The sequence below is a fragment of the Clinocottus analis genome, unplaced genomic scaffold (assembly GCF_023055335.1).
Source record: "Clinocottus analis isolate CAN_PGR_092001 unplaced genomic scaffold, fCliAna1.0.p SCAF_8, whole genome shotgun sequence".
NCBI lineage: Eukaryota > Metazoa > Chordata > Actinopteri > Perciformes > Cottidae > Clinocottus > Clinocottus analis.
This window is the reverse complement of record NW_027176240.1, coordinates 14,185,422-14,199,554: the sequence shown is the minus strand read 5'-3', so window position 1 is coordinate 14,199,554 and position 14,133 is coordinate 14,185,422. Positions and strand designations below refer to the sequence as shown.

At 44.1% G+C, this 14,133-nt stretch overlaps 3 protein-coding genes across 5 annotated transcripts; 2 read left to right on the top strand and 1 right to left on the bottom strand.

The window, feature by feature from the left end:
* Positions 1-2,392: 2,392 nt before the first annotated feature.
* Positions 2,393-5,221, top strand: LOC137779960 (zinc transporter ZIP9). Its single transcript, XM_068568233.1, has 7 exons — positions 2,393-2,633; positions 2,902-3,007; positions 3,274-3,444; positions 3,530-3,598; positions 3,918-4,003; positions 4,110-4,244; positions 4,333-5,221. The coding sequence occupies exons 1-7, from the start codon at positions 2,538-2,540 to the stop codon at positions 4,555-4,557; spliced, it is 888 nt and encodes a 295-aa protein (XP_068424334.1). The 5' UTR covers positions 2,393-2,537; the 3' UTR covers positions 4,558-5,221.
* A 929-nt stretch (positions 5,222-6,150) lies between these two features.
* LOC137779508 (coiled-coil domain-containing protein 177-like) lies at positions 6,151-7,842 on the bottom strand. Its single transcript, XM_068567317.1, has one exon. The coding sequence runs from the start codon at positions 7,840-7,842 to the stop codon at positions 6,151-6,153; it is 1,692 nt and encodes a 563-aa protein (XP_068423418.1).
* Positions 7,843-9,439: 1,597 nt separating this feature from the next.
* On the top strand, positions 9,440-13,902 carry nsmce4a (NSE4 homolog A, SMC5-SMC6 complex component). 3 transcript variants are annotated; one of them, XM_068568097.1, is made up of 11 exons: positions 9,440-9,522; positions 10,373-10,602; positions 10,685-10,765; positions 10,897-11,027; positions 11,660-11,811; positions 11,951-12,050; positions 12,964-13,054; positions 13,134-13,228; positions 13,323-13,371; positions 13,473-13,558; positions 13,656-13,902. In XM_068568097.1, exons 2-11 carry the CDS (start codon positions 10,401-10,403, stop codon positions 13,719-13,721), a joined length of 1,053 nt encoding a protein of 350 aa, XP_068424198.1. In that variant the 5' UTR covers positions 9,440-9,522; positions 10,373-10,400; the 3' UTR covers positions 13,722-13,902. The 3 variants fall into 3 exon arrangements, with proteins under 3 accessions (XP_068424198.1, XP_068424201.1, XP_068424200.1); XM_068568100.1 differs by lacking the exon at positions 9,440-9,522 and adding an exon at positions 9,747-9,771; XM_068568099.1 differs by lacking the exon at positions 9,440-9,522 and adding an exon at positions 9,789-10,215.
* Positions 13,903-14,133: the final 231 nt, after the last annotated feature.

Below are 14,133 nucleotides of genomic sequence, written 5' to 3'. Positions count from 1 at the left end.
AAACAAAAGTGCCCTCACAGCTATGACCTTACTCAGGATTTATCAAGCTTTCTGTTACTGTCATTAAACGTCCACATTACTCAACAACACTACATGAGCTGCCCCATTAAACGTAAAAAGGACTGTTGGTAAGGGAAGCAGACCTATGGCCACTACTCTGTCACCGTGGACCAGTTATTGTCATTGGGCCATAATGAACATATATTATCCAGCTGCGCTGCAAACTATTGTGTGAAATGTGCACTAATTTTATTTTCACTTGTTTGATTGATGGAGAAGCCCCCCTCCGTCCCTTTTTAAATGCAATGGTGAACCTAAACATAATTCCATAATTTGTCCATGGGTATATTGGCGCCACATATGGGTATATTATTATGGTACTAACAAGATACTTGTTTAACACCGGTGAGTCTGGTGCTGTTCTGGTCATGATGGGGTGGTTCTTATTGTTTGTCTTTTAAATACCTCTGTGATGTCTTTAAATCTCTGAATGTGTCCTGTCAAAATAACATCCCAGGTCTATCTCTGAGGAAGATGCATGTAATGTATCATGTTGTCTAACAACTCCAGTGTTTAAACACAGAATGTAGGTTCATTCCACGACTTTTTGATAAATTGCAAGTGGTTATAGCAATGGTGTGACGGCTGTATTTACGCAGCTTCAAAAGGACAGTCCACAAACTAACCAGAAATGATAAGTTTTGTACTTATAATTTAAATGCATATCTTACTGGTGTCCAGTGCCATGCCATGGCATTCCATTTGAGATCATGATCTACATTTGTCTGATGGTTGCAATGATTTCCAGTAGTCCTTTTCTAACTGCTCATCATGAATCCTTTTTGTTTTTAGTTTTTTTTTTTCTCATAAGATCTGTAAAGATAGTGGGACTCATTGAAAATAAATGGATTGTTTTTGTAAACAGCCGAGCACTTTCTGATAGTTCTCAGCTTATGTGCTCTGGTTGAGTCGTAAAAATGTTTCTCTGTCTCAAATCTGTGCACAATTAGAATGTCTTTGTTTGTGTGCTTCGACACTTTTATAGTTTTTTTTTTTTTTTTTTTTAAAGATAGGAAGAGTAACTATAGAAGATCTCAGCATTTGACCGTCTCATTTTATTATTCTTTCCAAAGGGCCGCCAGTTCAACAGATGTATTGTACCCCAACCCCAGCTCTTTGAACAATAAATCTGTATTTAATCATGTGTATTGATGTTAAGTGTTAATTATTTTTTTAATCAATTAAATTTATATATTTTACTCTCTCAAAGTTTAACTGTGAAACAATAGAACAATGAATTTGACATGCTGTTTTGCTGACGTACTTGGTCTCATATGTTCATGACTTCTAAAACCAATGGCTGTGTTCAAATCTCCTTCCTAATACAGCATAAACTGTTATGCAAAATAAACAATCATTTGATATTTGCAGAAAATAAAAGCAATGCATGCACACACAACCATTTGGTCAGGGCCTTACTGTCAATCCCACTTGTCACTGCCAAGTGAACCGTACAAAAGTCTGAATTTGTAGGCAATTCCATTCTGTTTGTGCATCGCACTTAATACCCAAAACATACTTGACAATCATGATATGAATTATTTTCTGGTTGATATGCTTTTAATTATATATATTATCTAGAGGCCCGAAGAGATGCAAATAGTCATATGAACCCCAAATGAGTTCTAATACTTTTGTTATTTTTAGAGCTGGGCATGTTAACGCGTTAACTTTTCAATCCGTTAACAGCGTTAATTATTTGATCATGCGTTAACTGCATTTTTTTTTTTTGCTTTTACTTTAAAAGGGATTTACCTACGTGCGTGCGCGCTTCAGTAGCCTCACTGACCGGCAGTGTTGACAACTTGCCAACTTGAGACTGATGTGGAAGCTTGTATTATGTGGTTTCTGTTCTCAACAAGCAGTGAGTTATAAGCTTTATGCCTAAACCTGCTCGGATTGGGGCGTGTTTCGTATCAAAATTTGCATAGATTTTAGTTTAAGACGTGTGACACGTTCGAAAAAACATCTCCCGACCATGAAAGCCATCACAGTCTGAAAAGTCAAAGTAGTGGGGGGAAAAAAACAGACTTGGATTGTTCAGGTTTTGACAGAAATGGGCTTCCATACAGGTATACCAAAAAAGAAAAAACAAGTAAACTGAAAACTATCAAAAGAAAAAAATCCTAGAATAATTAGACAATACTACTTGAGAATAGTACAACTAAACACTAACATCAAATAAATAGCTTCTTCAAAACAATCTCATCAGGAGAGAAACGTTGTGTTCGTCTTGTGGGCGCGCAGGCAGCTGATTGGAGGAGCGCAGGTCGACGTGGGCGGGAGGTGCAGAGAAAAGGAGGCGCTGCTGCGGCGCAGAGGGAGCCCGAGGTGCAACGAGGAGAGACCAGCATGCACCTCCGTCGGCAAACAAACGACACACACACGAGAGCTGACGAGCTTCCAGCAGAATGTAATACCAAACCCGCAGCTGACTGTTGAACCCGCTCATCATTGTGAGGAGGAGAACCGTCGTCATGGACGGGGGCTTGACTGTCACTTTGATATCGGTTGCGATGTTTGTGGGCTGCTTTGCGCTTGGATTCCCCCCACTGCTGTTTAGACTTTCTGAGGTAAGTATTTCTTTTCTTTATTTCTTTCCTTTTTTTTGCTTTTCTTTCCATAAACACCCGGAGATAATGCTGTTTTACATGGAAATCTGGAAAAACCGCTTCAGCTGCTGTGTCTGCAATGGAGTTTACCGACACACACACACACACACACACACACACACACACACACACACACACACACACACACACACACACACACACACACACACACACACACACACACACACACAACTGCACTGATCATCTGACATCACGTGTTAATTCATAGAAAAGCCTGCTGTTGGTCTCCATCCTGGGGGCAGGACTCTTGTGTGGGACCGCTCTGGCCATCACCATACCTGAGGGCGTGGGCCTCCTGGAGGAGTCGTGGAGAGGTGAGCTGGGCACACGCACATGAAACACTACTTCCGTCTGTATTTATTTTTGGGCGTGCCCCCTTCCAACTCTTTTTCCTTGGTTGTCTTGCCAACTGATCACACGTCATCCACCCCTTCGCCTCTACTTCTAACCCATTGAGATGGGCGATGAAGCACGTGGGGATGAAAGTGGGCTTTAAGCCGTCGACGTGCCGCTCTGCCCTGTTGTCTATTATGTTGATTTGATCAAAAAGCTCTAGCGCCCTTCATCTTTTTCTCTGCAGCCTCCTCCACCTCTGATGTGCCGTCCAGTCTGAACGCCAGTGAGAAAACTAGAAATGGCTCTGCCACACAGAAAGGCCCTGCGCCTCAGTTCCTCATTGGGGTGTCTTTGACATCCGGATTCACCTTCATGTTTGTAGTGGATCAGATCGGGAGTTACCTCTCCACGCGGGGCAAGTGGGCCTTTTCACTTTGCTGACTGTCAACAACATGTCTTCGTATGTATCTCCACAACATGTCCCCAATGTCTCATTTCAGACCGAACAACTCGATTGCCGAACACTATCGGCATCACAGCCACTTTGGGACTGGTTATTCATGCTGCAGGTACCTTTTATAATTATTGTCCATGCTGTTTCTATAGCCTTGTGTTTGACCCGAGGAGTTTCGGGCCCTAAAGCACTACAGTTGTTTCCTCATGAGACTATGCTCGTGATCCTTTCACTGTTTGAGTCTTGCATGTTTTAAAACAGGCAACTTCCTACAGCATGGCCTGGGGGCTTCAGCTCGGTTTAGATTGCATGCAAAGACACCTGAAACCAGACTCATCCATCGATTTGACGGATGAGTGAAGAGTCAATAATAATACTCTGTGTGTGTGTGTGTGTGTGTGTGTGTGTGTGTGTGTGTGTGTGTGTGTGTGTAGCTGATGGATTCGCTGTGGGTGCCGCTGTGGCCACGGGTCAAGTGACGGTGCAGGTTATAGTGTTTTTAGCTGTGATCCTACACAAGGTGAGCCTCCTCGACAGAACATTGCGGTGACGTTTATAAAATACACAATAGACAACGTGTAACAGAAACCAGAATAAGACCCAACCATCTGTCTCATCTCCTGCAGGCGCCTGCAGCTTTTGGTTTGGTCTCATTTCTGATGCACGCAGGCCTTGAAAAGAAGTATATTCAGGGACACTTACTGGCTTTTTCAGCGGCAGCACCGCTACTCGCCATCACAACATACTTCATATTATTCGCAGTAAGAAGAAACATGTCAGCCGTCTTGTCTCTTATTATAAAGTTCCAGTTGGTGCTTTTTTTGTATTTGATGGGTTTGTGTTCCACAGTCCGGCCGTTCGGCTCAGAACCAGCTCACTGCGACAGGTGTGGGGATGCTCTTCTCGGCCGGGACGTTCCTCTACGTGGCCACGGTGCATGTTCTCCCTGAGGTCAGCAAGACGGGCCAAGCCAGGGGTCAGCAGCAACACCATCTGGGGCTCCTGGAGAGCCTCACTCTAATCCTCGGGGTCGGGTTGCCCATGGTGCTGGCTCTCGGGCTGCACACCAACTGAGAAGGAAACATCTGGGCTGTTATCTGGGGGCACAGGGCCGCTTCGCCTGGAAAGAAGTTTTAGTTTCAGAGAAACTTGCCCTTAAGTCCAGCTATTGTTTGAGTATCAAAGTGGGTGTAAAGAATCTGATAGCTGTGTTTTGTCCATGGTGGAATGAGTTTCCCAACAGGGTGGCCTTCTCATGGCCCTTTCTTTATGTTCAGCGGTGACTTGATACATTTGGAACAACCAAATAATATTTTGCTGTAAGAGATACTTTGTCGTATAGTCAGAGCCAGACTTGAAGTCTATAAATGTAGCAAGTGACCAAGACTTAGAATGTGATTTATATTTTGTTGTGTGCAATTGTAGTTTTTAGATATAAAACTGATGGGTTTTTTTTTATCAGCACAACTGCCGAAGCCTCTTGGATGGGAGCTGCGATATGTGAAGTCCAGCAACTCTTTGAAGATGTTACATAATCCGTGCCGAGAATAAACTGGTGTAAGGCTGTATCGTACATAACTTGGTTTTTCAAGTGGGTACTTCCAACCACAGCTCCACTGAATTGATGTCCATGTGACTTTAAGAAGCAGGGTTAGCCGCTTCGTGTCTTGCTCTTTTAGTTTTGTGGCAGTCAGAAACTGATATAAAAAAACAAAAGGCATTTCAAACTTTATAAAGTATGATTTATTCATTAAGATGCAATAAAACATTCAAATACTATAAATAGTCAATTTCTTATGTCCCAGAACAGATTTGAAAAACTTCTCTCTTTTAGTTTCTATTCTACATGAACAGATGTCATTTCACTTGAGGTCGTGAACTGTCTGGCTCTGCTTGAATCTTGTGATTTCAAAGCTTTGCTTAATCTGCCCCACTTTACACAAAGACTTTTTTTTCTGAAGTGCTTCTAGCGAGACATGGGGATATGATCAGGGCCAGAAAAAAAGAACACAATGGTGCTAAACACAAAAGCTTTAGTCTGGCCTCAGAGCGCTGTTATATTCAACCTCCTTAAAGTCTTCCCCAACTGAATGGTTGCTCATATCAGATGCAAAACACTGATGACTCATTCCATGATCTGCAAGTCTCACCAGCACTATGTCTTCTAACTTAAGCTTAGAAGTTGATCACATCCACCTATCCAAGAATGTATTGTTGGGGTGTGATAGTGGATCACAGCAAAAACTGCTTTGATTTGATGCGTGTGTGATTAAACAAAACTGTAGTGCTCCCAAAGCTAAGCTGTATTTTTTAAATATACTATAAAGCATTTAGTTCTAGGATTAAGAAAGTGTATAGCTCAGTCAATCGGAGGCAGAGTTGGGCAAGTTATTTATTCTCCATCCTAGAAACAAAAACATCTGGCATGAGGGGATCCAAAGATAACTCACAGGGTTGCAAGATGATTCATAGGACACAACAGAAGAAACAGAACAGTCTGGTAGAGTTGTTCACAGTTCATTGACATGATGCAACCTGACCACAAAACGGATCTTAATGTCATGCGGTCACAATACAAACACACTGCTGTAAAGCACGCCTTTCGTATCCCGATGGGAGGTCACTACTACTCCGACTGCACTCCACTGTTTCATTCTCAACTTTCTCTCACAGTTTCATGCGGCTCATGGATGCGCTCAGCTGAGCCTCCAGGGCCATCTGATCAAAGGTCCGCCTGTGTGTCTGCTGTCTCACTCGGTCCCTCATGGTGAAGGAGGCCCGGGCCAGCCTGTGCGCCTCCTCCTGGATCTGCTCGCGCCGCCTCCGCAGCCTCTCCCTCCTCCAGTCCTTCATGAAGACGCAGCCCTCGCGGACCTTCCTCGCCGCCTCCTCCTCCCGCTGCCTCTCCTCTCTCAGCCTCTGGTGGCAGAGCTGCCGGTGCTCGCTGAGCTGCCGGGTCTGCTGCGTCCTGGTCCTCTGCTGGGCCGCCGCGTGCAGGGTGGCTCTCACGGAGCGGCGCTGGCTCAGCTGACCCAGGATCAGTTTGTGTGCGAGCTGCCGGTGGCCCTGCAGCGTGGCCCTCTGCCGCGCTCTCCGGACGCGCTCTTCCTCCTGGGCCGCCCGCTCCTGCAGCTCCCTCAGCCGCGCCTCCATTGCCTCGGCGTGTCTCTCGCGGGAGCGTCGCAGCTTCTCCTCGAGCGCGCTCCTCATGCGCGCCTCCTCCTCCCGCACCTGTTGTTCCACCTGCTGCTTCAGCAGGATGTGACGCAGCAGCTTCATGCGGTTCCCCTCCTGCAGCCTCCTCTTCTCCTCCTTCTCCCGCGACCATTTGCTCCCCCGGGCCCTCTGCTCCTTCTCCGCCGCCACCCGTCTCTCCCTCTCTCGCTCACTCTTCTCCATCTCCTGCTTCTCCCTCAGCAGCTTCTCCTGGTAGCGTTTGCGCCACCCTGCCTCCCTCTGCGCCGCCTCTGTCTTGTCTCTGCGCTGCCCCTCCACCTCCTCCCTCATCCTCCTCCAGCGGTCTTCTTGCAGAAGCGCCTCCAGCTCGAGTTGCCCCGCTCTCTCCTCTTCCCGGCGCTCCCGCAGCCTCGTGCGGGCCTCCAGCTCCTCGTGCCAGCGCCGCACGCTCTGCCTCAGTTTCTTCCCCCTCTTCTGGTCGGCCTGTGCCCGCAGGGCCTCCTCGCGCCTACGGGCCTCCTGTCGCTGCTGCTCCTCTTGCTGACAGACCTTCAGACCAGCCTGCTCCTCCTGGTGCTTCACCAACATGAGAGCAGCTATCTTGCGGTCCCTCTCTGGTAGTGTGACGCGCATCTTTGTGTTGATGTCTTTGGTGAGGCTGTCCAGCTTCCTCTCAGTAGCCGGGGTGTGCCTGAGGTCCCCCAGGCTGAAGCTGCAGACTGTGCTCCTGTCTCGGTTGGAGCAGGGGGACCTGCTGGCAGGTTCCCCGTGAAAGCACAGATCCGCATACGTGATGGAGCCCGTGGTCTCCCTGTCCCCTCTGTGGCCCTTCAGCACTTTCAGGTCCGAAGCTGCTGCATTAGCGGCCGGCCACCTGTCGTCCTCAGCCGCCCGGATAATCCTCCGCCTCTCATCTCGGCACATTTGGAGCAGCTTCAGTCTCTCCCGCTCGTAGGACTCGTGTATCACCCTCATGGCCTCGCAGGGCCCCGCGCCGCGCCGCTCCGAAACCAACTCGTTCAGCGATTTGATCAGAAGGTCAACCGGTTTGACACCGAGGCGCGTGCACGACTCCAGCGAGCGCGGGCTCGTTAGGACGTACCGACTCCTCTGTGCGTCGGCCGAGTCAAAGTTGTCCAGGTCCAGACGGGGCCCGCGGGACGTGGACTTCAACTCCCCCATTGTGGAGCAACTCAATTGCCGAGTGCTCCAACTCGCTGCTGGTCCCGTGCTCGTCGTCTCAGGTGCTATCTTTCGAGGTCACGAGGAGATAAGCTGCTGCTGCTGCGTCCTCCAGACGAGCTCATTGAGCCTCACTGTCTCTGACCTCAGGTGTATCGTGGTTTGAGTTGTTTCCCCTCTCGCTATTTAAAGACAGCTTTATAATACAAATGTGAGAACCCGTTAAGTCATAGCATATTGGACATGGATGTCATTATTTTCGCTGACAGCCAAGTAGCCTTTGAATTGATTCTTATTTATTAATTATTTGCGTCGGTATGTTTTGAAATTCTGAATGTGACATTTTTAAACATCCATACATGTTGTATAAAGTGTTTCCTCTCTCCAGCTCTCTGATTTTAATTACATAATAAAAGTTATTGAGGGAAACAACAGATCAAATCTTTGAAGAACATAGTTTGGGGTTGTTTTGTTGTTCAGATCTATGAATGAACACATATTTTGGAAGCTCGCTCTCGTGGCTAAAAGCGAAATGTTTTGATATCTATCTATCTATCTATCTATCTATCTATCTATCTATCTATCTATCTATCTATCTCTCTCTCTCTCTCTCTCTCTCTCTCTCTCTCTCTCTCTCTCTCTCTCTCTCTCTCTCTCTCTCTCTCTCTCTCTCTCTCTCTCTCTCTCTCTCTCTCTCTATATATATATATATATATATATATATATATATATATATATATATATATATATATATATATATATATATATATATATATATATAAAAACAACTGTACCACTTGAAACACAAGAGACGCTTCGTCGTCATCCGGGACTTGACGACTCGTTTGCCGCTCAGCAGAAACTGGTGCTGTTTATGATCACTGAAGTTGGTTTCATATCCGTCATTCGTTTGTTAATCGGAAATTTAAAGCGAAAACATTTTATTTCAAACCTTAACTATCTTAAGAATACATAAAACAACTTCACGCGTGTTTATTGTGGATTTTGTTTGTAAGAAAAGAAGCGGCAATATTACTTAATTTATATTTAAGTTGTCTAATGAATTGAAATAATTGTTCCTCAGTTGTTAGTTGCTAAACTTAGTGCAGTTTTTTTTATCGGTGTCCATCAATCAGTTTCAGGCAGAACAGTAAATCTCCAATATTTAAAGTGATGTTATTCAAGAGTGTGTTATCATACTCCTAGTTTTATTTTAACGATACATATTGACAGTTCTGTATACCATTGGCGTGTCTGTTTTGAATGGTTGTGTGCACTGACATTTAGGAGAAGTGTAGAGAGTTTGATAATGTTGCTTTAAAAAAATAAAATAGCATTGTTCAAATGCTTGTTCAAACACATGTCATGTTGCGTCGTACAGCTAAAAGTCGGCCCAGTGTTTGATCATTTGCTTTAAATATTACTCTAAAAACGTGGCGCTATAATGATACCATTCACCCACTAAGTGTCATATTATTTATGCATTGTTAGTTGATATTGCGATCATACTTTTATATTTTTTTCTATAATACTTGTATAGTTATTAGAGTAGAATTTTCATTTGATTTCACGTTCAAATTTCCATTTCCTTTCTCAGTTAAGAAAGTTCCGGTAAGAAACTGACTTCGAATCCGTCTAAACTGCTGAAACGCTCGAGGAACGCTTTCCACCTCCACACAGGTACAAACGCTGAAGTTATCTTAAGACAAATGAATGGATCTAGTTTAACAATGACCAAAGCACGCAGTGAGATTACTTTCAGTGCGACCTTTGCTCGGGCAGGAGCGATCCATGTATTCACATGCAGCTACGTTGTTCACACAACTGGGTTTGCTAGCTAACAGCAGCTAACGTTTGCTAAAATCAAAAATGCATTGAAACAAACTAAAACGAGTTTTGATTTTACTTCCGTGTTTACGTTTTTGCAAGGTAACCGGCAGACCTGCTTCTGTTTTAGCCGAACATATTTTGGGGTTTTATATATTTAGCTGCTATGGTACATTTGTTTTACCAAGCATCAACTTATTTGCAGTGACACTAATGGTGTGGTTTGTTGACATACAATACAACGCATCCTTTGCTAGTTAACAGCTAGCTTAACGTTAGCTATGGTTGGTTCCAATGTCGCACTTAACGTGACGCAGTCCGACGTCGGTGAGCCGAATGCATATCAACCACACCGTGTGATTATACTTTTATTTAATCAAACACATATACTCATGTCATGTCTTATCAGTCTTTTAATGCTTGTGATAATCTATAATACAACATCGTTTTGCGCGAGGCTTTGTCGTTAATGGGCTGGAGTGGCAGATATATATCTTGACTTTCCTCACGTCTTTGGCTCAATCTCAGGAAAGCCAGTTATGTCGGGTATGCACGTTGCAAAATAACAACTTAATTCAGATGGTCTTGCATATTCCTCAAAATGTGTGGCCACTAGGAAGTTAACTAAGCTATGCACGAACATACTTTGTCTCGAGTGATGTTGGTTCCCCTCGCAACGTGTTTTCCCTCTCGCGACACGCAGCTCGTCCACGAACCGACTGACGTTGAAGATGAAGAGGGCCAAAGCTGGTGGCGATGACGAAGGTCCTCGGCAGAATGGCGCTGCTGGCCGAAGGAAAGGAGAACAACAGAAAATTGACGTGGATAGTACCCCTTGTGACTTCACAGCCGACCTGCAAGAAGACGACAATGACCCGGGACTCAGGAGAGAGATCCGGAGCAAGTACCGGGACCTCATCAACTCCGTGCAACGTATGTAAGCCCGGCAGGCAGGTTGAGGACGTGGAAGTCGTTTTACCGTATTGATTGACGTATTTGATGTGTTTCCCTTTAGAGAATAGAGAAGACATGCTGAGACCCTCCAACAACAAGCTCACAGAAGTTTTAGAAGAGGCGAATAAACTTTTTAAAGATGGTAGGTTCGGATTAATTTGCGACTATTAAAGTTGCCTGTTTTGAAATCCTGATTTACTTTATACTGTAGTGTTTATATCAAAGTAATGATTCATACCTGAGTCAGAGTGATTTCCCTGTGTTCCCCGGCAGTCCGGCAGGCGAGAGAAGCAGCTCTGGATGCCCAGCTCCTTGTTGTGGCCACAGATCTAGGAAAGGAGAAAGCCAGCCAGCTGTTCTCTGAGGGCACTGCTTTTGATCCCACCGCTTTTGCTGAGCATCTTGTGAGTGAGCTTATTGTTTATACTTTTCTATAACCGCACACATGCATAACATATTGGCACACACAAACATGCACCACTGAGGTGGCCCAGTGTGCTGTTACTTGTATGACGTGACACTAGGCCGATGAATCAACTTGGCCAACGTTCATTCATTACAGTATTCCATTCTTCAGATTTAAGAAGTCTCTTCCTCTTGGTTGAGAAACTACTCCAAGAACAATGCACCTGCCATTGTTAAATTATTTTAAAAGTATCTTTGTCCTGAATTTGTCCAATACATCAATGGAGTGCAGTCAAATAAATGTATATAAGCTTTTTAAGATGACAGAAAGATATGAGTCAAGTTTTATTGTTATAACTACCTTTACACATGGTCTGAAGTCAGTGTTCTTCATCTGTTAAAGAAAAGTGTCACGTAGGGACACTGACATGCATTAACTTTAGCAGTGCGTTATTATACAACACAGAGAGACCTCACAAAAGAAAGACGAAATAACATAAAAAATCAAAAATACGACACATTCAGCAACATGTATAACTTATAACTATTAAAGATGTAACAGATCGTAATAGCTTTTCAATGTGAGCACCACGGCGGCAGTCATGTGGAGGTCTCTCTTCTTCTTGGACAGCTGTCCTTCATGGGCCTCAACCGACTAGAAGGCGGGGACGACGAGCAGCAGAACGGAGGGGCAGTAGACGGGTACCTGCCCCAGGATGCGTGGCACAGAGTGGCCCGGAGAGCAGAGTGCTGCCTCAGGGCTGCACCCTCCTTCCACTACATGTAAGCATCTCAGCGTTGGCCTCGGGCTCATTATAGTTTTTATTTATATTCATTATTGCATTTTCCCTGGTTATTTACTGTCCTTCTGCACTACTTTATGTTTCTGACATTTTCATTTCTGCGTGGTTCGTTTTATCAGGATGGGTTCGTTCCACGCGGAGCCTCCGCCTCCGAAGCAAAGGACAGAACGGCAAAGGAAAGCCCCTGGCAAGGAAGTCAAAAGGATAATGCCCACTCAGGTAGCTGAACGTGCACCACTGTTGCTGCACTTCAGTCATGTATTGATTATAGATGATTAATTCTTCCACCAAGCAAAAGTAGTTCTTTAGATGAGATCAGAATAGATATTCCTTTTATTAGTCCCGCAGTGGGGACATTTGCAGGATTACAGCAGCAAATGCGTCAAGTGCACACAAGAGACATAATAAAAAAAAACAAGTAATATAAATAAATAAACAGTGATAAAAATGGTAAAGAATGCACAATAACAATATTATTATATATACAGACGGAATAAAACTTTAGCGCCAGTTAGTGGAACGGTTGCCAAGAGGGACACAGACAGTGGAACGCATGCCTAAAGATTGGGGTGATTATTAACATTCATCTGGGTATTCCCATTCAATGTGCAATTGTTAAAGATGTGTTTGTGTTAACACGCTTCTCTGCTGGTTTTTGATTGCGGACTAGAGCGTTTTATTAATCCCAATGGGCTCTTTAGTACATTTAACATGAGGAAGGGAAAAAAAGTTGATAATGTTTTGCTTAATCTGAACCACATTTGTATTAACCACCGGCAAGTGTTCTGCTCACTTTCCTCTCGCTGTTGTCACTTGCCAGCAATATCCTTTTCGTTCCAGTGTAGCCCATTTACTTGCTGAGTAATCAAGCTGTAACAAAATACTGCAATGCGGGCATAACTTGTGCGTCTGGAGAGGTTTTTTACCACAGGTTCCAACGCAACTCAGCCAATCGTAATCAACGATCTGTTTCATAATTTTAAAAATCAAAGAAATCCTTGAATATAAATGTGGAAGCCTTTCATCAACCTACTAAACTGATAGTCGGTCAATAATCTTTCCAAATGCGTCTTGTCTGAGGGGGTTTAAATGTTCCAGACGCTCATTGCGTTGTGTTCATGTTGTCCGTCAGCTGAAGAGAATGGAAGGGTCCCATCAAGAAGCGACGGAGAAGGAGGTGGAAAGGATCCTAGGATACCTGAAGAGTTATTACCAAGATGATCGTGAGTTGAAAGCCGAGGTTACAGATATTAACGTTTCATCATATTATTATTTGCTCACATGTCTCTATTTCTATCACAGCAACATCACCGATATCGTATTACGAGTTTGTCATCGACCCCACCTCGTTTTCACGGACAGTTGAGAACATTTTCCACACGTCTTTTCTAATCAGGGTGAGCTGCCTTTGCTCCCATTTGTTTAAATTGAGCTTTTCTGCCCTCTAGTGACTGTTAACAGGTGTGACAATGTTGTCTGTTTGTGCTTCAGGATGGGCTGGCACGGATGCATTTGGATAATGACAAATTGCCTTGTATAGGTGAGCAGATGGAACATGTTGTATACTTCGGACCAGTGAATAACAGAGGAAATGGTTTTAGGCCAATTATTTTACCAGTGGTGTGTGTTTTTGTGTCTCAGCACCTGTAGAGGAGGGAGAGGTGGAAACTGGAGCATCATTGAGCCGTAAACAATGCATCGTCTCTATCAGCCCTAAAATATGGAAGGTTTGCAAGTTTTGGCCTTAACAGAGCTCTAGCAACAATACAAGACCCATATGATCATGATCATGATTTTAATGTTCCAACTGTTTTTTCCCCCCAGGAGCTTATAGAGGCCTTCGACATCAGAGACACGATGATTCAGCCTGTAAACACACAGAATGAGTGATGGACGCTGACACTTTTCATTAGCTGAAACGGAACATTGTTTTTAGGTGTGTTTAATGCTTTTTTAAAGTTTTATAAATAATAAAGCCAAATTATTCTACATTTTCAAATGCCAAATTTCAGCATAGGTCCCTCTTATAAACACATATCACAGTGATGCTCAGTTTTCTTTTTATTTCTACTTTTTATAGTTTTTAAAAGTTTGATTAATAAAAAAAGGAATGAGAGAAAGCTGGTACTGTTTTTTTTTTTTATTCATGGAATATGTGGTAATGTGACATTGTTTCAATGGTTTGATATTTACGTGGGTAAAATCTGGGTTAACTGGTCGATCTCCTGCAATAAAGGAGCTCAATATGATATTCAGAGCACATCTGTTGCCAACACACGGCGCCACGTGGCGACGGCTTGCA